The following is a 26,751-nucleotide window of genomic DNA, read 5'->3' on the forward strand; positions in this document are numbered from 1 at the left end:
GTCAAGAAAGATATTCCTTAAGCTGCTGAAAAGCTGAATTGCACTCTTCGGTCCACTGAAATCTCTTCCACTTTTTCAACAACTAGAAGAAATGCCTACATCTATCTGCAGACCGAGAAATAAACTGGTTTAGGGTAGCAGTCATCCCTGTCAATTTCTGGACCTCCTTAGGATTCCAAGGTGGCTGTAAGCTGTTAATTGCTTTAACCTGTGCTGGGTTAACCTCAATTCTACGATGAGTGACCATATAACTTAGAAATTTACCTGATCCCACTCCAAAGGAACATTTAGAAGCATTAAGGCATAGCTTATTTTTTCTTAGTATCTGAAAGGTGTCATTTAGATCCTCCACATGTGCGGACGCTACTTTACTCTTTACTACCATGTCATCCACATAAACCTCAATATTTTTTCCCAATTATGGCTCGAACATCCTGGTCATCATCCTTTGATAGGTAGCCCCTGCATTCTTCAAACCAAAGGGCATTACCTTGTAATGATAATTCCCTGTTGGAGTGACAAATGTTGTTTTCTCCTGATCCTCCGAAGCCAAAGGTATTTGGTGATAACCTTGGAAAACGTCCAAAAAACTCATCCGAGGATGCCCAACAATGGCATCCACCAACTGATCTATACGAGGCATTGGGAAAGGATCTTTGGGACAAGCCCTATTCAAATCCGTAAAGTCTACACATACCCTCCACTTCTCATTCTTTTTTTTTATCACCACTGTATGAGCCAACCATTCAGGATAAAAAAAACTTCCTTGATAGCGCCGGCCTTTTTGAACTTGATTACCTTTTCTTTGACAGTTTCAGAATGCTCCTTGGATGAACGCTGAGGTGGTTAATTCCTTGGTATCGCAGCCGGATTGACATTCAGATGATGACATAAGAAACTTGAATCCACCCCAGGGGTTTCATAAGCATTCCACGCGAATACATCAATGTTCTTCTTCAGGAACATAATCAGCTCCTTTTCCTGAGGAGGCAATTGAGCTCCCACCTGAAAGAATTTTTCAGGGTCATCACCTATGATAACTTCCTCTAAACCCTCACATGCGGGTTCTTCTATCACTGCCTCCATGGGCATGACCGGTGTCATTGATTGTTATGAGCCCCCCTCAGCAGAGGGCGAGGATTCAACCTCAGGCTGATGCAGAATTGCTACCGCCATACATTGTTTGGCGACGGACTGACTCCCAAGCAGTTCCTCGATCTGGTCTCCTGATAGAAATTTCACCTTCAAATGTAGAGTTGAGGAAACAACACCTAAGGCATGAAGCCAAGGTCTTGCTATAATAGCTGTGTAGGGAGAGTAAGCGTCCACCACAATGAAATCCACTTCTACTACTTCTGAGCCTAATTGCACAAGTAATCTAATTTGGCCCTTTGGTACGATAGCCTTCCCATCAAAGCTTATCAATGGTGAATCATAAGTCGTCAAGTCTTCAAGTTTTAAGTTTAGCCCATTGTATAAGTCAGGGTACATAATCTCTGCACCACTGCCCTGATCTACCATCACCCTTTTCACATCATACCCCCTATCTTTAGCGTAACTACCAATGCATCATCGTGTGGCTGTGTAGTTCCTATCTTATCTTCTTCTGAGAAACTCAATGCTGGTTGGATGTTCCCCTTAGCCCTCTTTGGCTCAGAATCAGAGTCCTCGGTGAGAGTTCACACTACAAACATCACCCTGGAAGGACGAGAACTAGTCCTCCCAGGTGCAGCAAAGATGACGTTGATCATTCCCAAGGGAAGCCTTGAAGAAGTGTTTCCCTGAATTACTAAGCCCAAATGGTCTCCCTACCCATTGGGCCAATACAAAAACTGTTTTAACTTACCCTCCCTGACCAACTACTCCAAATGATTCCACAGGGTCCTACATTCCTCAGTAGTATGGCCCCTCTCTTGATGATACTGGCAATGAAGATTTTGATTACGCCTCATGGGGTCCCCTACCATCTTGTTGGGCCATTTGAAATATGGCTCGTTTTGGATTTCTCCAAAAGCTGATGTACCGGTTCCTAAAATACAGTGTTAACCACCTGAGGAACAGTAGGACTGGATTGCCCGACAAAATCTCTTCGAGGTTTGTTGCTATTGTACCTGTCTGACCTGAAATCCCTCCTCTCCTGAGGGATAACCTTCGCATTTCCCTTACCTTGCTGCTAATCTTTCTCAACCTATTTATACTCGTCAATACGGTCTATGAGCCGGCGTACACTTACAGGCTTCTTGGTCAAAGATTTCCTTAAGTCATGCTCAGCAAGTAGGCCAACTTTAAAAGTCCTTATCGCTACATCATCAAAATCTTCGTCGATCTCATTGAACATCTCCCAGTATCTGTCAAAGTATATTTTTAGGGTTTCCCCTTCTCGCATGACCATAGATAGTAACGAATCTAGGGGCCGAGGAACTCTACTACATGATATGAAGTGAGACCCAAACGCCCGGGTTAGTTCCTTAAAGGAATCAATAGAACCTGCCCTCAAGCCATTAAACCACCTCATCACCACAGGTCCTAGGCTGGATGGGAAGACCTTGCACATTAAAGTCTCATTCTTGGAGTGCACTGCCATCCTCTGATTGAAATAGCTCACATGCTCCACAGGGTCCATTCGGCCATTATATATGGTGAATGTAGGCTGGGCGAACCGCCGAGGAAGCTTCCTTCCTTCCACTCTCCGTATGAAGGGCGATTGGGAAATTTGGTTCAATGCTTTACTCATAGCATCATTTCCCAAACCTCTACAAGATGAATTCCTACTTCTACGACCATGAGGATTGTCCTCCTCATAGGAAAAAGACCCACTAATGGGAGTTCTTGACCTGGGCCTGTAACTGCTATCTCTGGTGTCTTCAGAAGAAGGGTCAGACATGGAGGGAGTTCGCCTTCACCGTTCGTGGTGCAACTTCCTCCTCAGACGGTCAATCTCAAGCTACATGACCCTAGCATTTTCCTCGTGAGAAACTCTGCTTCCACCTCGTGAATGACTCCTACTAGTGTGGGTTGTATGCACACTGCCCTTCCGATCTCTTTCCCTTTCAAGATGTAGGAAATGATCTTGACGTTGAAACCCCATAGACTTTGCATGGTGTGGACCTGAGCCTACCATAATGTTAAACTTCTTAAAACACAAGATTTCCCACAGACTGCGTCAATTATAAGGACACAATTTGTGCTCAAACCCAAAAGATATGATTGGGATAGGCCCAAAAAGCCCAATACAATGAATTTGTAGAGAGCGGGCTTGAAATCTAGGTTCTAGTGATTTACTAATAAAGATGATGGTCTCGATTACAACATCATACAGATGGACAGTTTATATAACAAAAATTTTCCTCAGACTCGAGCCGAGGAGGTTGGATCCTATATTTCTCTTCCTTCAAGACAGGTTACAAATATTGATCTTAATGTTTACAGTGTTTTCTTTCTCCTCTCTCCCATCCCCACTCCTGCAAGTTTTCTCTTCCTTTTATATCATCTTTCTTCCTTTCTCCATCCTCCATGTATGGATCAGATTACTGGTTTGGATACTTGTCTCATCAACCCATCCTTGAAGTCTTTGGAAGTAGCTGTAAGGCTGAAACCTGATGCTCAGGCATCCCTTCTCCATTAATGCGGCTAGAGGTTTAGCTGCAAAGCATTTAATGCGGTGGTAGCAGCTTTATCTTGGATATTTCATAGCCCTTCTTCCTATCCTATACACCCACCATGCATATCCTTACTTACAGGATCTCCTAGAACATCGCTTTTGGGACGTTAGGCAACCCTTTCTTACCTTGGCTTTATTTGGCCGAGGAGGAGTTTGTCCTCGGACCACCTTCCGGGATGACCTTGATTAGCCTCCGCCTCTTTATCCATCAACACTACTACTTGAGTCGATATTCCCACATCCTCGGACCATTTAGTTTCCTCGGATTGGGCTTCTGGCTCAATACATTCTCCTGGGCCCATTGACCCTACAATATTTTTTATTTTTTCAATTTTTTTGGGAATGCTCCAGCTCTGGTCGGGCAAAAACGGTACTCGGAACAAAAATTTTTATTTCTCTTTTTTATCCTGCCTTGCCCTGGTTTGGCTAGAAATGAAGCTAGAATGATGTTTTTAATTTTTCAAATTTTTCTACTATTTTTTTTTTAATTTTTTTGGGAATGCTCCAGCTCAGATTGGGTTGAAACGGTACTTGGAACGAAAAATGATGTTTCTCTTTTTGGGCTTATCCCGGCTCGATTTGGCTATAAATGAAGTCAGAATAATGCTTTTTAATTTTTTGGATTTTTTTACTATTTATTTTTTATTTTTTATTTTTTTGGGAATTCTCTAGCTAGGGTCGGGCATAAACAGCACCTGAAAAAAAAAAAAAAATCTCTTTTTCGGCTTGTCCCGGCCCAGTTTGGCTAGAAATGAAGCCAGAATGACATTTTTTCAATTTTTTGAATTTTATTACTATTCTTTTTAAATTATTTTGGGAATGTTTGGTTTGAGAAACCCAAGACCTAAAGAATGAAAAATGGTTATCCGTAGAAAAATAGAAATAATACAGAGAAAATAGGAATAATACACAATTCTGTATTATTTTGTGCATACAGAGACTAAGGAAGCTCTTGGCCACCCCTAATTAGGTCTTGGGTTTCTCGAACCAAGCTAATATTGACTATTTAACTCAAACATTCGGATAGCACACAATGCAGAATTGTGACTAATGAAATTTTAAATAAAAAAGAAATTTACATGAACTCCAGAAAATGAACTTAGCTCAGCAAAGCAAGCAATACCTTACCAACATAGTCTACACTTGTGATAAGCAAGAATCCAATGTGATATTTGATTCCTATAGAGGAGATGCAAATCTACAATAGAATGAGAAAAAGTGGGAATCGAGACTAAATATTACATACGTCTAAAGAAATTTCACAAAACACAAGTCATGTTATAATAACTAAAAAATGGTCTTCCAAGTGGGATAACCAAATGAAAGGGTGAAAATACTTTGTATAGTTGCAAGATAACTCCTAAAAACCTGACATTTTATTTGAAGGCATGTTAGGCATGTCTCTTTTGTTTATAATCTCTACAACTGTTTAAAATTTTAGTATCTTGCTTACCTTGACAGGAATGCAGCAAGTTTAGAGAAGCATATATCATGACAAATTCCTACTCCAAAATGACCAACATCTGCATTGAACACTTGCTTATCAGTGCCAACCAATTTTGAAGAAATTGTTCTTCAACCAGTAAATCTAAAAGATAGATTTGTGTTAAATTTCAATATAATTATTTTCAAATTTTGTTATACACCTCTTTACTTTATCTCTATTTTATTTAAATATTATTTTTTTTCTGTGTCCATATATTAATATTTTTTTTCCTTCATGTCCTCCAATTTCAACAATTGTTCTTATGAACTTCTAATCATATTCCATCAAGTTAACATTACTTTAACAATTTTTTTATTTTTTGTTTTTTGTTTTCTCCCGATTGTTGCCACTATCTTTATTGCAAATATTGCTTGTCTTTGTCTTTGATGTTGTGATTTTTCAAGACAAGGAAAGTAGCGGAGGAGTCAACGGGATGTAGGAGCAATTGAGATAGATGAGAAGATCAATAGGTAAAGAGGGAGGCATTTTTTTCAAACACCCTGTAAAGATGGCAAACGAAGGATTGTTGGTTTTTAGGACACACTTGGTGCAAATGCGTGTGTAGCTACCTCTACAGCAAATCAGCAAACAATGTGGAGAGGGCCAATGATCTGAGCATCCATAGCCATTGCATGGAATCGCTGATGGTTGATTTGGTTGGTGATAGTGAATCAGAGAGAGATTAGGGAAAATATATAATAATAAAAATAGGATACTGGGCCACAATAACTCAATACATTGAGTTATAGTTCATAAATTACTTTTTGAGTTATTGGCGTAATTCAAAAAAACTTGACAACTTTTTGAAGTTCGAATGCCAAACTACATTATGCTCATATTGATGAAGTTCCATTTCTAACGCTTTTGTTATTATCATTTGTGAAGTCATGAGATTAAAACTTGTTTACGAACAAACATATATTATTAAATCTAAAATATTCATGTGCCTCTCAAGAATCTAGAGTCGATATTAGTACAAGTAACTATGGGCGCAAATGCCCACAGCGAGTTTTGGGTATCCTGGTAGGAAGTACACCTTGACCTAGGGTGGACCAGGCAGAGGGTGTAAATGGAGTTGGTACCTAGATTAGGTTTAGAAACCATATATATAGCGCCCTTGTGGAATGATTGATCTTTACTAGAGCACGTGTCCAAAGTTTAGGTATGGAGATGGGAAGGTGTTAGGCACCTAACCCCACCTGACCCGTAGGTTGGCCTCCACTCATTGTGTTCCAAATCATAGTCTCAGCAAAGGGCTTTCTAACATGTCATTCTAGACTCACACACACTTGAACATGGCATTTCATCCCATTGCATCACATGGTATAGTCCTAGCATTCACCTAATCAATTCATGTATTATCCAAAGGCAGCAAACATCAATCAAGGCAGCAACAACAATAAGGCAGTAGCCTATGGTAATGGCATTCAATCAAACATATTCAACATCCAAGCAAGGCATCAAAGCCTTCAAACATAGATATCATTCATGTCATATCCATTATTCAAAGAAAGATGCATGCTCATATTCGTATGCATGACTCGCCTCACTTATCTTACTACATCACTGCACCTATGTATCAATGCATGTTCATGTTCTATGCATGTTCATGTTATTATTTAAGCATGTGAAACTCTAACCTAAAGACTAACAAATAAACCAAAAGAACGCGTTATCTCACTAACCTAAAGACCTAAACATACAAAACTAAACCAAACAAGAACAAAACATGTGAAAGAAACTAATCAAAGAAAATAAAACTAGAAAAACCCTAATTTTGATTTTCTAGACACAAGCATGCATGCGTATGCATGGGGTATGTATGCGCATCTCATGTGCATGTGTATGCATACATGAAGCATGCACACACATACACGCCTAGAAACACAAACCTAAAAGACACAAAACAGATAATTAAAACTGGAAATCTAACAGCCTATCATGCTTCTAATACGAAAACTAAACAACCTAAACTAACAAACAAAGTATTAAAGCAATATAATACAAAAGAAAATAAACAAAAAACAAGAAAATTAAGAGACAAAGTTTGAACTTTTACCTCAACACTAAAAACTCATTTAGAGCTTTGATTTGACCGTTTCCCTCAATCAATCTAATCAAAAACAAAACCAAAATAAACTGGTAAGCTTAAAACTCAAAGGTCCCAACCAAATAAACTTTAAATTAAGGATGTTTTAGTATAAAAATTCTATCTTTGATTCACTATTTTCTAGTGAATTCGGTGTATATCGGTAAAAGAGCCTTTGGGGCCTTTTATAGTGATCATATAGGGGTGTAGGGCGGCTCCCAGAAGATGTGGGATTCACTCTACACAATTTTATGTCCAAAAACTTTCCTTACAGGTATTCTAAAATCCTACATGCGTGCGCATACTCGAGGCACGCATGCACATGCTCCATGTATGCGTATGGATACTTAAAGGCATGCATGTGCATACTCGTGTATGCATATGTGATAATAGCTTAATTTGTATTATCATACTTATTTTGAGTTAATTCATGCATTTTATAGTTGGTTTTGGAATAATGCTGAATAATCAATTTTTTGCTTAATTGCATTTTAATGCATGATTTTGTCTTTTGCAGGATAATGAAATTGAATAAGTGAGTTTGTGCAAAGAAGAAAGTTAATGGACTTTACTTTTACAAGGGCCATGATGAATTCAAAAAAGGCCAACTCAATTAAATTCGAGTCCAATTGGAGCAAGGAATCCAAGGAAATTTGCACCAAATCCAAGTCCAATTCGGATTAAGATTCCAGCCTGCATACCAGTTAGTATTTGGAGCATAACTTTCGGCTCCGATGTCCAATCGAGATGATTCAAGTTGGGCTAGAAATTTAACTTAAAGGTCTACAACTTTGTAGTTTATCAAAAGTCCTAATTACGAAGTTAAATGGGCAGAAAACGTCGGTTAAGTGAAGTATAAAAACCTGAGATTTTCTTCAAATGGGAATTCAACTTGTAATAGGATTCTTTGACCTATTTAAAGGCTCTTTAGGGTAAAATACAGGGGAGAGCTGTTGTAGAACATAATTTAGATTTTCTTAAAGTTTCTTTACAATTTTTAGCGTTTTGTTTGTGTTATGGCTTGCTAGAATCCTTGCTAAGACAATGGGTGAAACCCAACCGTTTATTGGTATGTTCTTAACAATTATTTATAGGTTTTAATGCTTACATTTTTATATTTTTTATTGTTTTACTCATCTAGAAAAGTGTTTAGTTCTGTATAATCCTTTGTTTTATCGTAGACTCCGGGCACATTAAATGCTTTATATTCCTTGCGAACTAATTCACTAGTTTTGTTTTGCCTAAAATCAATCAATTTTATAAAACTAACTTAGACAATTAATTCTTGAGTTTTTATTGCTAAATCATCCGACTAAGATCATCCTTCGTATGAATTTTAGTTGAGTTATAAAATAAATATTGTTAAGACTACTTATAGATGTGTTGTGTGTGGATCCTTAAACCTTAGCGCCTTAATATATTGTTATTTTCTCTCAATTTAAATTAAATTTACTAAACCATCAAAAATCTCTTCAATTAAACTTTATTATTTAGTTTTATTCTCTTGTGGTTTGCCAATCAATTCCCTTTTCCCTGTGGATTCGACCTTGGACTTACCGAGTTATTATTTCGCGACAATTCTGCGCTTGGGAGCATTATTTAAGTTGCACCAGTATGCATGCTTAGGGTTTTCCCTACACATTTTCTTTACCAAAATCATCCTTAAAGTCAAAGTTTCACAATATTGAGTCCTAAATCAATTCTGGGCCTCCAAGTGATGTCGTTATTGGAGAACAGGGGCTAGGATTGTAAGGGGTACAAAATGTGATATTTATAGTAACTTCATAGCATACTCATTAAACCAATGATTTAATTTTTATAATCGAAAATCTATTACAGCATAAAAAATGCTTTCTCAATAATAATACTCAATTGTATAGTCATCTTGCTAATGACAAGCTTGACATTGTCTCTTAGCATAATGAACATTCAAATTTGGGGTGTATATTGCATGCCACACAAAATGATACCACACTGGTAAGTAAATCATCACATCCATCATCTTTGAAATTTTGGATGGTTTCTTTAGCATATGAAACAAGGTACATATCATTTAAAAGGTCTTGATTAGCACTACAAAGCTTGAAACAGTAAATCAATAATCTCCAAAATTTCTTTCATGAGATGCAACATGAACGCAACTTCAAATGAAGTCAATGCCTCTTAAGTCCACTTCTCATTTTGAAGCATAGCTCCTTTATTAATGAAGTCAATGCCTCTTAATCCGACCCGAAGTAAGAACTCCAACGAGAATCCATAACTTGTTGTAAAGTGCAAATTTGATCAAGTCCATCAAGTTCATCACTTTGATTAAGTCCATCAAGTTCATCAAAACCAACTATATATTCAACTTCATCATCTTTTCTTCTAATTGCTCATCATGTTTATATAAAGCACCAATAACATTGACAATTGAAGTCAATTTAGTAAAAAAAAATTGTGACAAATGTTGATAACTTCTCATGCCAATTGCAAGCTACATGTGAAACAATAAATGTAGCAAGCATATGGACAATTCTTTTGAAATCGAAGCTTGTAATCCTCTTTGTTGGGTTACACATGTGAGTGAAATCTCACATTGAATAATAATGAGAAGAATAAGTAATTAATATAACATAATTGAGTACATACTCATTGGACTTAGGCCTTTTAGGTTAAAGTGTGTTTTTATATGTTATATTTATTATTCTAGGAATCTCTCCAAGGTGTTTATTCAAGGTGTATATATTACTGTATTGTTGTATTATTGCCTTCAAATATTTTGAATATATAAACTGCGATGAGATAATAACGAATATATCACACTTTTTAGGGCTTATGCCACAATGTTAGCGACATAAACAAGCCTCCCCCCCCCCCCCTTGCGCACCTGCACCCGCACCCGCACCCGCACCCGCACCCGCACCCGACCATGTTTGTGAACAAACCTTCATCAACAATTATGCAAAATTTTGCATCCCAAATTTAGATAAGGTAGGATAAATAAGTTGGTTTTGCATACATAGTTGTAGTAGACAAAGATGTATTTCTTTATAAATTTGAACATGCTTATCATATAAAGCCATTTAATAATATAGCTTGATGTTGAAATAATAATGTAAACTCATAAAACTTATCCCTGAGAATTCACTTTTGAATAATGCTAGAGATATAAACTATTTTACAAATTACTAATATGGTGAGTAATTATTAGTAAATAAAAGAGTGATATTATAGTGGGCCTAGATGACAACTAATAGGCCAAGATGTAAAACTCACCCTCTAAATTTTACCATTTTTCATTTCAGTCATCTAAGTTTAAGTTTTGTCATTTCAGTATTTTAAGTTTCATTCATTTCCAATTAAGTTTTCCGTTAATATTCTATTAATTGTTGCCGTTAACTCACCAAAACCACGCCGTTTTGAACTTTTTTTTTTCTCTTAATTTTAGAAAAAAGTTACATAAAGAAATAAAAAAATTAAAAAAAAAAAACAAAACAAAACAAAATTAATCCCCACCCCACGTACCCGGTATCTGAGAAACCCAAAATGAAAGAGGAGGAAAGAGAGAGAGTGAGAGATCAAGAGGGAGAAAGAGAGATTGAGAGGGGGAAGATCGAGAGGAAAGATCCATAAGATTCACAATTGTAGTAGATCTTTGTGTTGTAATATTCCATCTTCCTCTGTTCATGTGTTACAGTTGTAGTACATGAATTGCCATTGGGCGAACATGCCTTTTTGCAAGTTGCTAAGAAACTTGGTAAATGGTAAGAATGGAAAGTAAGAACTTGCAACTGGACGAGAGAAACTGTGGCCACTTTGGGTAGACAATTCCTCTAATAACCTAGACTAGACTATGTGCATGGTTTTGTCTTTTGTTTCATCGAACCAGTTAAAGATGCAATTGCAAAGCAATTTGTAGTTTGCAAAGCAAATACTGTCAATCCCCTACCCACTGCAACTGCAGCAAAGTATATAAGCAGATCTTGTTGGACTGCAATGTATCAGGAGCTCTTTGCAACTGAAAGGCATATATATTGTTAGTAAATCTCATTGATCTTCCCTCTCGATCTCTCTTTCTCTCTCTTTCCCCAACTCATATTCTGGGTTTCTCTGATATCAGGTGGGTGGGTGGGGATTCATTTTATTTTTATTTTTTTATTTAACATTTTTCTAAAATTAAGAAAAATATATATAAAAAAAGTTCAAAACAGTGTCATTTGTCAACAATTAACAGAATACTAACAGAAGACTTAATTGAAAATGAATGGAACTTAAAGGATTTAAATGACAAAACTTAAAAATAAGAAGTTAGCCACATCAACATTTTATAAAAATAATGTAAAATAATTTGCAACTATAGCATTACTCTTCACTTTTTAATGTTAGTTTCCTTTTAAGGAAACCAATTGTTTCTCTCTAAAGAAACAGATTGTTTCTCTTACGTTGTACTTTGTCTATTTGTGAGGTATCACACATAACATCTATTGAAACGTCAAATACCTTCCAGCATAAGTTCCCACAGTGGAAGTCTAGTCTGTCTAGATGAGTAGCTGAATTAAAAAATAAAACCACATTAGATTTTTTTGGTTTCCAGAAAAAAGTATCTAACGTTTCAGATATACGCAACAATACACTCACAATATGTGAGCCCCCAACCTGGGGATGGAGGCAGCAAAGCTACCACAGAGGTTAGTAATGATCCTATTTCTGATAATTTACAATACTATATTATAACCTCAGCATAAATACCAGAAAATGCATCTGAGTTGCCGTTTACATAGCCAAAAATATACCCAAAAAAAAAAAAAATCTAAAGGTGCTGTTTGCTTTCAGCTGGGATCCTGAATTATCTCATTGTGGGTAAAGAGTCAAAGACACACCACTTTGGTCAGCAGAAATCTACTGGGTTGTCACACTCTTTGCAAGGTTCCGAGGCTGATCAACATTGAACCCCCTCAAGACAGTGAGATGATATGCTAGCAACTGCACCCAGAAAGCATGAGAATCAGAACTAATTACATATCAAGCTTGCTTGATGCAAAGCAGGAAAAAAAATGCTGGTAAAATTGGCAAGAACAAAGAAATATACAAAAAAATATAGAACTGTCAACAATTGTGGATGGAAAAGTTGTAATACGATTCTATATTTTCTTTTCTATTGCTCTATCTTTTGGGAAATAAAGTGGTATATGAACTATGAAGGCATTGCATTCAAAGACAAACCTCTGAAGATTGAAGAAAAAAAATGTCATAGATGCATTGTACATGTATTCCGAAAAAGCAAATTCTTTAGAGCTAGAAATTCTAAGTAACATGTATCTTGTCATTCTTAAACTTTTAAGAGTTATTACAACCTAAATACATACAAAAACATGTGCACAGCACTGACACGCAAGGGAAAAGATTGACATCCAAAGAAGATAGCATAAATGACGAACAAAAAATGTAGATGCATACAATGAGTAAAACCAATTATGCTATGGCCCCAGTTGGCAGGACACTCTACACATGATTATCGAACTAACGGCTTATATGTCTGTTTGGATTAAGGGGAGTAGAGTAGAGTAGAGGAAAGTAGATTTGGCCCAGTATTAGCCTAATTTTAGCCAACTCTACTCTACTCCCCTCCACTCCCCCTCTTTTCCCCCTCAATCCAAACAGGCCCTAAATGTTTATCATTACTACCCTCACAACAAGAAATTAACCGACAAACTCTAATTTCAGATTGCAGGAAAAGATAAAAAGCAAATATGCTGAAAAATTGCAGGAAACATGCCTGTAAGGGGATTATATTAACAACAGGTTGAAGACAATCCTCAACCTGTGGAACCTCAATTGCGCGACAAGATTCCCCAGGGCACACAGCAGCAGCATCTCCTTTTGAACACATCACTATTAGGCGCCCTTTGCGGGCATGAAGTTGCTGAATTACAGACTGCTGCTTGCTGTCAACAAAAGAAAGATGTCAGTATGAAACTAAGAATTTTGGGTGACATAGATGCTCCTATGATAGAACTCTAACCTGAAGCAAGCATCACGAGTAGCAATCACAACAATAGGGAGATTTTCATCAACTAGAGCCAAAGGACCATGTTTCATTTCACCTGCAAGTATTCCTTCACTATGCATAAGAGCCACTTCCTTTACTTTCAAAGCACCCTCCAGGGCAGTTGCATAATTGTATCCTCTCCCAAACACAAGGAGTGACTGCTCAGCAATCAATAGTTTTGCAAGATCCTTCATTTCCTGATCAAGCTGCAACACCTCTCTGACTTTGTCTGCAAAAACAAACAAGAGAGAATTTATTTTTTGATCATTGGCCTACTTAATTGAAAAAGACGCTACATCCCAAAGTAATGTTAAAGAGAGAAACTCAGTACTTACTTGGCAAGTCAATCAGACCGTCTATTGTAGCTTCTCTTTTGGCTTCATTGGAAATGGTATCACCTCCAATTGCTAGCGCTAACATGGCCATCACTACTATTTGACTTGTGTATGCCTATTAAAGATAGTGATAAAATTAAAAGTTGACAACATAAACAACCAAAATAAAATTTTTATAATTGCAATATTACCTTGGTACTTGCCACACCAATCTCAGCACCAGCATTTATATGAACGCCACAATGCGTATGCCTGGCTATTGCACTACCAACAGTGTTTGTTATGCCAACACATAATGCACCATTTTCTAAAGCATATTCCAATGCAAGTAAAGTATCTGCAGTTTCACCAGATTGACTAACAAAAACAGCTGTGTCTTCTCGATAAATTGGTCCTTGCCGATCCAAGAGATCACTAGCAACTTCCATTGTAACAGGGACACCTGTAAATTTTCATATAAAACAAACAAGAAAAAAAAGTTTAAAAAAATAACGGAGTTTATAATCTGCAAAACCTTACTGACAGACACAAAGTAATACCAGAAAGTTCTTCCAAGATGGGTCTTGCAGCTAAAGCAGCATTATAGCTTGTTCCACAACCAATGAAAACTATCCGCCTGCTACGCCTAATTGTTTTAAGGTGATCTTTCAACCCACCCAAAAGAACTGTCTTGGCTTTGTGGGAACCTCCACGAATTAGCCTCCCCCTCATTGTGGTTGTCAGAGATTCCGGTTGTTCATGAATTTCTTTCTGCATATAATGCTCATACTTTCCTTTATTTATTTGCTCAACCTCCATCTCAAGAACAGATAATGCACGTTGCACAGAAGCAGGCCTAGAAAAGGAACCGCCATGTTTTCCCTTGTCACTATCGAACTTCAGGATTGTTACCCCTCCATCCTGAAGCAAACACCATCACAAGAACAATTGACAATTACAAATTTATATGACACCTTAAGTTTTGAAATCAATATTAACAAAATTAGAAACAGAATTAGTCTCCATAACGTCTTTAATATGGCAACAATACATATAGCAATATTGAGGCAAAGAAATGCTTGCGGGTCTTATTTTTTCCTTTTTCTCTCAAGACCTATATAGGTTTCTGGTCCACTGAGTAAAAGATTCATAGAAAAGAGGCCATAAGACTACATGTAAGCCAAATATATTGGCCAAATATAACTTCTGTAGCACCTTCTAATTTCATTTATCAAAAAAAGATGTCACTGGGATGGATACATTGGGTGTATTAATTATCTTCCAAAGAGCCTAAATTTCAATCACTATAGATAAATATGAAATTTTTTATCTGCTAAAATCACAAAACATATATATACGATAAAGGAATAAGGCACTTGCCAAGCCCAAAAGACAAGTGGGAAAACTCGTAAAGTACATAACATACAGAATAAAATGATTAAAATGAAGCACCGTACCTTAAGATGAACTACTTCACCATCCTCAATAACCAAAACTTTCTTTGTGTGTTCAACAACAGCATTGGCATCACTGGATAAGAAAAGTTCTTTGGGGTGATCATTCTTTGAGAGGAATTTTTCATCATGAAATGCTGATGCATTGTTCATGTTTTCTGTTAAATCCTGAGACAACAGCCGCGATGGACAACCAGAGAAAAATAAATCAAATCAGACAGAAGGAAGGTAACATTAAATTTATGCACAAAATGCAGGAGATTCATAACCAAAAAAGTGTTTGCTAAGTTACACAAGCACCCCATAAGTTTTAAACCCTAGACTTCATCCTCTACCTCATTCTTAAGAGGGGAGAAACAAACATTTGAGCTAAAGCTACAAAAGAGTTCATAACAAGGATTTGGTGGCATAAAATCATACTAGTAAAAGCTTAAATCTTTTCACATTTATTCTTGTATAACATCAACATATAACTTACTTTGACACCAAGGAGCAATGGACTGCCACGTTTGCAAGCAATCAATTCATTTGGATAGTGCCGGCTTTTAAAAATAAGAGCATAGGCTCCTTCGAGATGCCTCATAACTTCAAGCACCACTTGACTAAATGTGACAGTCTGATCACCTGCAACATAAATGATCAAATGCTCTAAGCTAATGTCACTTTAATTATGCTTTAAAATTCAAACAAAATTGAAAAAAAAAAAATCAGAAAAACACCAGCAATAAAATTTAAAAAAAAAAACACCACATCCTGAGAAACATCAGTATAAGCAAAACATCATTATTGGGTTAACTAATGTCAGTGAAGAGAAAAAAGTATGATGCTTTCATTCAAAAAGATAATATACGGCCTTAGATAGGTCCAAATGGCTTACTTAACTCGAGCATTTTATACTTATTTGACTAAATGAATTCCTATCAGACAAAAGCATTTGCTACATAACTAGTTTACTACTAGTGGGTTATAGTCATTTCCCTATGAAAAGTGAAATTAGTTTTCAGTCAGCTTCATATAAAGAGTGAGGCTGCCATTTTGCTCCTCCAATTTCACTAAAATTTCACATTAGACAAGAGCCTCCATCAGCCATAAGGGTGAGAGAAACACCAAACATGCTTAGAAGAGGGGCCCACTTTATAGCACAAGCTCTATGCACTGTACATGCATGTACATAGCTACCACATACAAAAGAGCATGTCTTTTGCTAATTACAGTCATGCATATATGCAGATGTATAATATGTTTTCATCAACATGAATGAAAGAGTTGTAAATAGAAAGATAATGCTATAATCCACCCAGAAATCTCCAATGATATTCTAGAGCTATTTTACTACTTCATCGGCAAAGAAGCTGTACTAAATGAGTTTCTTAAAATTCACAAAAGCACTTTTCTATTATTTAAAACAGACTTTATTCACAAGTTAAGGTCACCTTCTTCATTTGCTTTGTCAAAAACAAATTTGGCAAGCTTTGGAATTACTTCTGTGTCTGTTTCAGATTCAAATGTGAACCCATGCCGGACTAGAGTTTCCTTTAGGACCTGAAGATATAAAATATAAGAAAATAACTCAACGAAAGCCCATAGATAAGTTTACATATGCAAATTGAAAACACTGTTTCTTATTAAATACAATTCTAAAGAAAAAAAAATCAACATGAACAGTTTTTTTTTTGATAAAACGTGAACATTGTTGTTATTATTACAAAAGCACGTGCATTATCTACTCCACAACCACAATGACTACTGTCTCAACTCTCCATCACATGGCTAACGTGTTCTGCACAGCTACCATCACAACAACCAAGTACTCTACAGTAATAACCACTATGTGTTGCTCTAGCAATCATACGACTGCCTCAATGCCACTGTGACCTCCACCACCACCATCCAACAACCAGGGTTCAATATCCTGCATTGATGGCACACCTGTCGGACTCACACACAATCCCCATCACCATTTTGACACCATGCTCACACAAGCTATCCCAAATTAAGTAAATACTTATTATTACCAAACCATTGACGAAAAGCATTTCCAAATGTCAAATAACTAAAACCCAAGAAAAGCAACAGTTTTTTATAGAACCTAAAAACCATGAACAAATCTAGAAATGGCTTACATGGACTTGAGAAATGCTTCTCATATGGAATCTAGTATAACTGGAGTAAGATTTTATAAATCAAAATATGAATCAGGGAAAGAAAAAAAATTGATCTCATTAAGGACATGTAAAATGAACTCTATATCCATTTGCAACAGTTTGATCCTCACCAAACAGGCTACAAACATAACCTCACAAAGCAATAGCGAAAGCAAAAGTAATATAATATGCTACTTATATTATTTAGTCATTCTTTGGTAGAGACTCAAGCCAAGTCCAAGACCAGCAGCAAAAAATGCTGCCTACTCCCATGAGAATTATAGAATTGAGAGAACACATCAGTCAAGTAGAATGCATCTTAGAGGAGTATTATTACCAAAAAAGATCTGTAAGGGAATTAAAAATAATAAAGAAAGGAAACATCTTGCTGCAAAAATCTTAAGCAAACCTCATAGTTAGTAATAACCCCATTATGAACAACCAAGAAGTCATTTCCATCACCAGAGCTCTGAGGATGGCTGTTCCTCGGAGCTGGCTCTCCATGGGTTGCCCACCGGGTGTGCGCTATGCCAGCATGGACAGAAAAGGATTCATCCAAATTCAAATCTGTATCAGCAACATCTGAAAATACCAAAATCACCATTAGTTATATATATATATATATATATATATATAAAGTACGTTTTCACCCCAAGGGCCTCAGGAAGGGGAGATTCTAGTGACATATGCTTCATGGGGCGTTGCCCCCGACCAATTATGCTATCCTTTAGAGTTACCCTTAGTTCTACATTCAATCATGTTCAAGAAAATATAACAAACTAGATTGGCCCATTTTATTGTCGAATACACATGAGCTTGTTCACGGGCTTCTTGACTAACTTATTCTTTTCCCATATAAAATAAACAACACAACTAAAAAATTTTCTCCCTTCACAAATCCATGCTATATATTTAACAAGTAAATTATAGTTGAAATTATATTATTTGAGTTAATTAGATGGTATGGTTTTCTTGGTTGATAAATTATTTAGAAAGAATGAAATTCATTTATGAAACTATAAAACTAGATTTGCCAAAGTTGTATTTTTAAAAATTATACATAATTTTTTACCACAAAATGGACTATTTATGTATCAATATATTATAAAGGCTAATTTGCTATCTTAGGAACCTATTTAGAAAATTACACAATCTAGTATCAAGTTTATATATGAATAAATTTATGTATTTATACATATAAAAATACGGGATTTTTTTTTTTTTTGAAGAAAATAAACATACAGAATATGAAGTTAAGTTAAAAATTGCAATAGCATATCCTTGGTCGAGAATAGCAGCCACTTATGATAATACGTATATTCAAATAAAGCCTCATATTCGCATTATAAAAAAAAATAAAAAATAAAAAATAAAAAATAAAAAGTATCATACTCACGAATTTGTTCAAGAACACGTTATTATGTTTGAACTCAGCTGATTTAATAGTCAACCCTAAAATTGGACTTGACCTTGACTTGTTTGCTAAATAGACAAACAAAAACAAATTTTTTCCAGAACTTTTTAAAAAGTAAATTGAACCCCCAAAAAAAAAGACAAGGAACAACTAAAAAAAAAAAAAAGAAATGAGAATGCATTACAAACAGAAAGATTGAGACCCTGACCCTCCATGGCCCACATCCCAAAAAGTTGTATTAGATCAGATGTTAAACGTTTTTAACATTTTAAAAGAGAGAGAGAGAGAGAGAGAGAGAGAGTTATAACAAATGAATAAATCCAGCAATTCCTCTCCATCACTTTTATTGTAGCAATATGGGTGTGTCAGTAAGTATTGTCAATTGAGTGTGTTGTTGATGACAAATACATCACTATTCTCCATAAATCATATCTAGAGACAAAATTAAATGTTACAAAGCAATATAATGCACAGTTTGATCGGTGAAAAAACATTTGAAAAGGCAAAGAAATTAGAAACTGTAAAAAAAAAAAAAAAAATCATTAATAAAATCAGACAGAATTCTCGGAAATTAAACAGAGCATCAAAATCAATCAAAACCCAAGAGACAGAGAGAGAGAAGGGACCTTGATAGACGGATTTGACAAGGGACTCGATGTTGCCCTCTCTGCGAAAAACGAGAGGGGGCTGAGAGACGGTGGAACTGTTGGAGGAAGACGAAGATGGAATTGGATCGGAGGAACTGGAATCGATGGCGATCCCAGCAGAATCGTAGCCTCTGTATTCCAAACGGCGGAGTCCATTGAAGAGAACCTGAAGAATATACCTCCTCTCTTTGTTCGCATTGTAATTCAAATACGCAAATATTCCACACATTATTCTTCTCCTTCTCTCTCTTCTTCTTCTTCTTCTTCTTCTCTCTCTCTCTTTTGCTTCCTTCTTCTTCTTCTTCTTCTTCTGCGAAATTTAAAAAGAGAGAGAGGGAGGAGTGGACCGGTTGGACAAATTTGACTTTCTGACTTTCTTTCTTTCTTTTTTTGGGTTTTTCAAGAAATAAATATGGGAATTTTTTTTTTCACTAATAAAAGTGTAGAAGATAAAAGGAAAAACGGAAATTTTTTTTTTTTTTATAAGAGAAAAATGGGATTTTGTTTGTCGATTAGTTGGTTGGGTTTCAGTTTTTCAGTCAGTTACAAATCGGGCTGAGTTAAGAGATTAAGATTTGATTTAAGATTTGATGTGAGGATTCCTTTCAAAAAAAAAATTAAATAGAGGATAATTGTGTAATTTGAATGTGCATCATACCTTGCTGTTGTGGCACTACATGATTAGCCTCAATACCAAAGTCATACGTGTTTTCCTGGATTTATTGGCTCAACTGGGCCTGCCTGCCTACACAACCTGTCTACACTCTACAGGCAAGCACTTTTTTTTGTTTAAAAAATATATATTCATGTAATAATAATAAATTAATAATAGAGAGTGCAAAGGGGGACATGGTCATCTGGGGGAAATTTTCAAATTTGGGTAGTTTCCTGACCTTTTCCGGACCTTCCCGTGTAGTTAAAGAAGGATACCTATCTTGTCTTGTATAGAAAAAAAGAAGAATGAAGAATGTCTATCTTTGTTGTAAAATAGAGTAAATATATATATATATATATATATATAGGCAAGAGAGTAATTTATGAAAATGATATTATATCTAAATTACTTATTGTCTAGTGGTCATCTACCACAACATATTATTTTTGGACTAATATTTTATTCTCAATGTCTTTCTAATTTCCTCAATATATTACAATGGGATCGAAGGCTCATATATGTAGACGGAACATGAACTGATGAAGCAACTACAAAGAGGGCAAGATCCCTTAAAGTTGCTGCACTCACCATCACCCGTGAAGAGTAAATAGCTTCCCCTTGGATGACCACTCGCTAAGAATCTGCTTCGTTAAAACCTTGCTAAGGAAAAACCCACTAGGAAAAAAAAAAACAGTGGCAAAGGAAAAAGAGCACAGTATTCTAATGAGTTTTTAAGTGCCTTTAGATTGCCTTATTAAAACCTTGCAAAGGAAAACTCAGTGGGAAAAACCTAAGCGAAGGAAAAAGAGTATAATCAACACATATTAATTTCTCACCCTTATGAGTACATATATCTTCAAAGATATTTAAGCCGACGCATGCCAATGTTGTGTACTACCTTCTTAAATGTTACGGCTGGTAATGACTTAGTGAATAAATTTGTCAAATTGTCACTTGACCGTATCTGTTTGACATCAATTTCACCGCTCTTTTGGAGCTCATGTGTATAAAAAAAATTTGGTGAAATATGCTTGGTTCGATCACCTTTGATATATCCTCTCTTGATTTGAGCAATACAAGCAGCATTGTCTTCATATAAGATTGTGGGGCTTTCTTTGATTGATGATAAGTCGCATTTTTCTCAAATGTGTTGAATTACTAATCTTAGCCAAATGTACTCACGACTTGCTTCATGGATCGCAATAATCTCCGAGTGATTAGAGGACGTTGCAGATAACATTTGATTAACAAATCTCCATGAAATGGCAGTGTTGCCACAAGTGAACAAATAACCTATTTGTGATCGGCCTTTATGTGGATCAGAAAGATAACCTGCATCTACAAATCCAATCAACTGTGGATTTGACCCTTTTGGATAAAACAATCCCAAGTCAATCGTTCCACGGAGGTAGCGTAATACATGCTTGATTCCATTTCAATGTCTTTAAGTTGGTGCAAAACTATATCTTGCTAACAAATTTACTAAGAAGGAAATGTCAAGCCGTGTGCAATTTGCAAAATACATTAGAGCACCAATTGCACTAAGATATGGTACTTGGGGACCAAGAATTTTTTTCATCATCTTCTCGAGGACAAAAAAGGGTCCTTTTTGACACTAGTGACCTACCCACCATTGGAGTATTCAAAGGGTGAGCTTTATCCATTAGGAATTGTTTTAGGACCTTTTCTGTGTATGTTGACTGATGAACAAAAATTTCATTTGGAAAATGTTTAATTTGCTGGCTAAGAAAAAATTTTGTCTTACCGAGATCTTTCATCTTGAACTCATTCTTTAAATAATTTGCAGTTTTTGTGAGCTCTTCTGGAGTTCCCACAAGATTTAAATCATCAACGTATACCACAACAACAGCGAATCCGAATTCTGAGTTTTTAATAAAAACGCATGGACAAATTGGATTATTTACAAATCCTTCTTTTAATAAGTATTCACTAAGGCAATTGTACCACATGCGTCCGGATTGCTTTAATCCGTATAAGCACCTTTTGTATAGAATACATGCTTCGGGATGTGGAGTCATATGCTTTAGGCATTTTATATCCTTCAGGGATTTTCATGTATATATCATTATCTAATTATCTGTATAGATATGCTGTGACCACATCCATTAAACGCATGTCTAAATTTTCTGTTACCACCAAGCTAATAAAAAAATCCGAATGTAATTGCATCCATTACAAAAGCATATGTTTCCTTATAGTCAATGCCAAGCCTCTGTGAGAAACCTTGTGCCATAAGTCGTGTTTTTTACCTCGTAATTTCATTTTTCTCATTACACTTTCATACAAATACCCATTTATATTCGACAAGCACTACACCCTCAGGTGTTTGGACTACAGGTCCAAATACTTCATGTTTCTCAAGTAAATTTAATTCTGCCTGAATTGCCTCTAACCACATTGGCCAATCATTTCTACGTCGACATTCTTTGACGGATTGTGGTTCCAATTCAAGGTCATTACTTCTGGTAATGTCAATGGCAACTTTGAATGAAAATATGTTGTTAACAACAATTTTATTTCTATTCCATATATCTCTAGTACTCACATAATTTATTGAGATCTCATTATTTTCAAGTACCTGATCCTCTTTAGGAGATAAACCTTCAGGTGACTCCTCTTTAGGAGGGTCATTTTCAGAGGTTTTAATTTCAAAAATTTTTGATTGATTAATTATTTTTGTTTCCTGTTTCATGGGTATAGCTTGTTCAAGAGTAACGACTTACTTTTCTTGTGTTTTTCTCTTTCTAGGGATTTATCTTTAGCCCCAACAGGTTTTCCATGCTTCAGGCATGGTTTAGACTCATTTGCTGCTATATTAATGGATTGTCCTATAGGGACTTCAATCATTGCTGGGGTATTAGCAACTGGAATGTGAGATTTCACAATTTTCTTACTGTCAGTGAATACATCTGGTAATTGGTTTACAATATTTTGCAAATAAATAATCCTCTAAACTTCAAGTTCACATTGATTTGTGCGAGGATCAAGATGAGATAACGTCAAAGCATTCCAAGTTATCTCTCTTCGTGCTTCTGGCAACGACTTTTCTCCCTCTATTGTCAGGAAGACTGTTTCATCAAAATGACAATCACCAAAGCGTGCCTTAAAAACATCGCCAGTTGAAGGTTCAAGATATCTAATAATAGATGGAGAATCAAAACCAACATAAATTTCAAGTCTACGCTGAGGACCCATTTTAGTGCGTTATGGAGGTGCAATGGGAACATATACGGCATAACCAAAGATTCAAAAGTGAGAAACACTTGGTTGTTGATCACAAATAAGTTGCATCGAGTGTTTATGATAAGCAGTTGGTCTAATACGAACTAATGATGCAGCATGTAATATGGCATGTCCCCAAGCAAAAACAAGTAATTTTGTTTTCATAAGCAAATGATGAGCAATCATTTGAAGTCTTTTGATCAATGATTCAGCTAAACCATTTTGAGTGTGAGTGTGTGCATGTGCAACAAGGTTTTCAACATCAATTCCAATTGACATGCAGTAATCATTGAATGCTTGAGATGTAAATTCACCTACATTATTTAAGCAAATTTTCTTAATTGGATGATCAAGAAATTGTGCCCGAAACATAATGATTTGAGCGAGCATTTTAGCAAATGTAGCATTCCTAGTAGAAAGTAGACAAACATGTGACCATCTTGTTGATGCATCTATTAACACCATAAAATATCTAAATGGTCCACAAGGTGGATGTATAGGTCCATAAATATCTCCTTGAATTCTTTATAAGAAAGATGGAGATTCAATACCACTTTTTGATGATGATAGTCTGATAATTAATTTTCCTTGAGAACATGCACTACATATTCAATCATCTAGTGAAAGAATCTTCTGGTTCATTAAGGGGTGTCCATGAGAGTTTTCAATGATTCTACGCATCATTGTTGATCTCGGATGTCCAAGACGATTATACCAAAGCATAAAGATCCTTGGATCAAAGCACTTCTAGTGCACTGCAATATTTGCTTCAATTGATCTCAATGTAGTATAATATAACCCAGAAGAGAAAATAGGCAGCTTTTCTAGTATAAGCTTCTGGCTCGAAACCATTAAAGTAATATAAAGATATTGTTCACTGCCTTCATTATGTGTTTTATCTCAATTTGATTCAACCTTTTGTTATAAGGTGTGTTTTGCCCCTTTGAAGGATTATGAGCACGTCTCCCCCTGTTTTGGATGTTTTTACTACGTCCACGCCCACGACCTCTATTTCCTCAATTTTTTTCAAATGATATTCCATTCACTTCAAGGAATGGTGTGAAGTCGGTTGGGCGAGACTAATGATTTCTCAATAGAAGCTTATTATTTTGTTCAGCCACTAGAAGACATGATATAAGTTCTGAATATTTTTTGAACTTACTCTCTTGATATTGCTGCTGTAGGAGCATATTCAAGGCATGAAATGTAGTAAATGTTTTTTCTAATATGTCTTCCTTAGTGACCTTTTTATCACATAATTTCAATTGTGAGGTAATTTTAAATAGTGCTGAATTATACTCACTCACACTTTTGAAATCTTGCAACCTTAGGTGCATCTAGTCATAATGAGCTTTTGGGAGGATTACACTTTTATGGGTCTCATATCTCTCCTTCAATTTTTTCCACAGGGATAGGGGATCTTTTTCTGTGAGGTACTCAGTTTTTAATTCCTCATGGAGATTATGGCGAATGAAAATCATTGCCTTTGCCGGATTTTGTGGGGATTCTTCATTGTCATCTTTAATGGCCTCTGCAAAAGCCATTGCCTCTAAATGGATTTCAACATCAAGGATCCATGATAGATAATTCTTGCCTGATATGTCAAGGGTAGTAAACTCAAGTTTTGTTAGGTTTGACATAATTTATGTATAATAGAGATGATATTAATAACCACAATAAATAAGCAATTGCAACATGCAAAATATTAATATAGTAATGCAATGTTTAGTCTAGATGTAATATACGTAAACTTATGCCATATATTAATATATACATACATATATATGTGTGTGTGTGTGTGTGTATGTGTGGGTAAGAAGGGAGTCATAGGAATAACCTTTTCAAGAGGCAAAATGATGATAACTCCTCTGAATCTGGCTAGAGTATCGTGCTGATAATGTGTTGTAAAATAGAGGAAATATATTTATAGGCAAGAGAATAATTTATGAGGATGATATTATATCTAAATTACTTCTTGTCTAGTGGTCATCTATCACAACATATTATTTATGGACTGATATACATATTTCTTTTACTTTTAGTGTCTCTCTAATTTCTTCAATACATTACAATGGGAGTGAAGGCTTATATATATAGGAGGAAGATGAACTGACGAAGCAACAATAATGGGGGCAAGATCCCCTAAAGTTTCTGCACCCATTTAATGTGATGGACTTACGTCAATCACCCGTGAAGAGTAAATAGCTTATATCAAAAGGGAATAGTGTAAAACAAAAGGCAAATAGTATATAACAATCTTTTATTTATTTATCTATCTTTTTTTAGAAGATATTTATATATCTATCTATCTATGGCAATAATTCACATTTCATAAATTATTGTTGATCTATATTGTGGGGTCAATGGGCCCAGGAATACATGTTGGCCTAGAGACCCAATCCGAGGACACTGAAAGGTCGGAGGATGTGAGAATTTCACTCCAAGAGGCAGTACTGATAGATAAAGAAGCGAGGTCCGATCAACCTTGAAAGGGTAGGCATCCAAAGAGGGTTGTCTGGAATCCAAAGAGGGCTGTCTGGTATCCAAAGGCGATATTCTAGGAAATCCTATAAGTAAGGGTAGGCATAGTGGATGTACAAGATAATAAGGAGGGCTACAAAATATTTAAGAAAAAAATGTTACCACCGCATTGAATGCTCTGTAGCTAACTCTCTATCCGCATTAATGGGGAAGTAATGCCTGAGTATCAAGGTTCAGCCTTACAGCTGCTCCAAAGACTTCAAGGATAGGTGAATGGGACAAGTATCTAAATCAGAAATCTAATCCATACGTGAAAGATGGAGAGGAGGGGGATGATATAAAAAGCAAAGGAAGACATTCAAGGAGGGGGATTGGAGAAAAAAGGGAGAAAACATTGTGCACATTAGCATCCATAATTGTAATCTATCTTTGAAAGAGTGAAAGATAAGATCCATCATCCTTGGCTTGTATCCGAGGACAATTTCTGTTACATAAACAATCCCATGTGTATGATGTTGCAATCTAGCCCATCATTTTTGTTATTTAACATCACTAAAACCTAGATTTCAAGCACACTCTCTACAAATTTCATTGTATTGGACTTTTTGGGCCTATCCCATTCTTACTTTTGGGTTTGGGTGCAAATTGTGACCTTACAATTAGCGCAATTTGTGGGAAATCTTGTGTTTTAGGAAATTTAACATTATGGTAGGCTTAGGTTCACACCATGCAGAGTCTATGGGGTCCCAACGTGAGGATCATTTCTTACATCTTGAGCAGGAAAGAGATCGAGAGGGTAGTGTGCATATAGCGCACACTAGTAGGTGTCATTCACAAAAGGGTAGCAGAATTCCTTACGAGGAAAATGCTAAGGCCATGCTGCTGGAGATTGACCACCTGAAGAAGAAGTTGCGCCGCGAAGGGCGAAGGCGAACTCCCTCCTTTTCTAACCCTTTAATTGAGGACACCCAGGGTAGTAGTTACAGGCCCATGTCAAGAACTCCTCCTAGTGAATCTTTTTCCTACGAGGAGGACAACCTTTATGGTCGTGAGGGCAAGAAGCCTTTCTCTAGAGGCTTGGGAAATGATGCTATGAGTAGGGCATTGCACCAAATTTCCAAGTCACCCTTCA

General features: G+C 36.1%; 2 protein-coding genes across 2 annotated transcripts; both read right to left on the bottom strand.

Moving 5' to 3' along the window:
* Positions 1 to 1,110: 1,110 nt before the first annotated feature.
* On the bottom strand, positions 1,111 to 2,386 carry LOC142632571 (uncharacterized). Its single transcript, XM_075806949.1, has 2 exons — positions 2,234 to 2,386; positions 1,111 to 1,509 (listed from the first exon to the last, which is right to left on the bottom strand). The coding sequence occupies exons 1-2, from the start codon at positions 2,384 to 2,386 to the stop codon at positions 1,111 to 1,113; spliced, it is 552 nt and encodes a 183-aa protein (XP_075663064.1).
* A 9,354-nt stretch (positions 2,387 to 11,740) lies between these two features.
* LOC142631779 (glutamine--fructose-6-phosphate aminotransferase [isomerizing] 1) lies at positions 11,741 to 19,574 on the bottom strand. Its single transcript, XM_075806091.1, has 11 exons — positions 19,220 to 19,574; positions 17,589 to 17,761; positions 16,469 to 16,577; positions 15,514 to 15,659; positions 15,039 to 15,203; positions 14,142 to 14,502; positions 13,794 to 14,044; positions 13,603 to 13,717; positions 13,241 to 13,496; positions 12,995 to 13,163; positions 11,741 to 12,201 (listed from the first exon to the last, which is right to left on the bottom strand). Exons 1-11 carry the CDS (start codon positions 19,467 to 19,469, stop codon positions 12,118 to 12,120), a joined length of 2,079 nt encoding a protein of 692 aa, XP_075662206.1. The 5' UTR covers positions 19,470 to 19,574; the 3' UTR covers positions 11,741 to 12,117.
* Positions 19,575 to 26,751: the final 7,177 nt, after the last annotated feature.

This window comes from Castanea sativa, chromosome 4 (assembly GCF_040712315.1).
Source record: "Castanea sativa cultivar Marrone di Chiusa Pesio chromosome 4, ASM4071231v1".
NCBI lineage: Eukaryota > Viridiplantae > Streptophyta > Magnoliopsida > Fagales > Fagaceae > Castanea > Castanea sativa.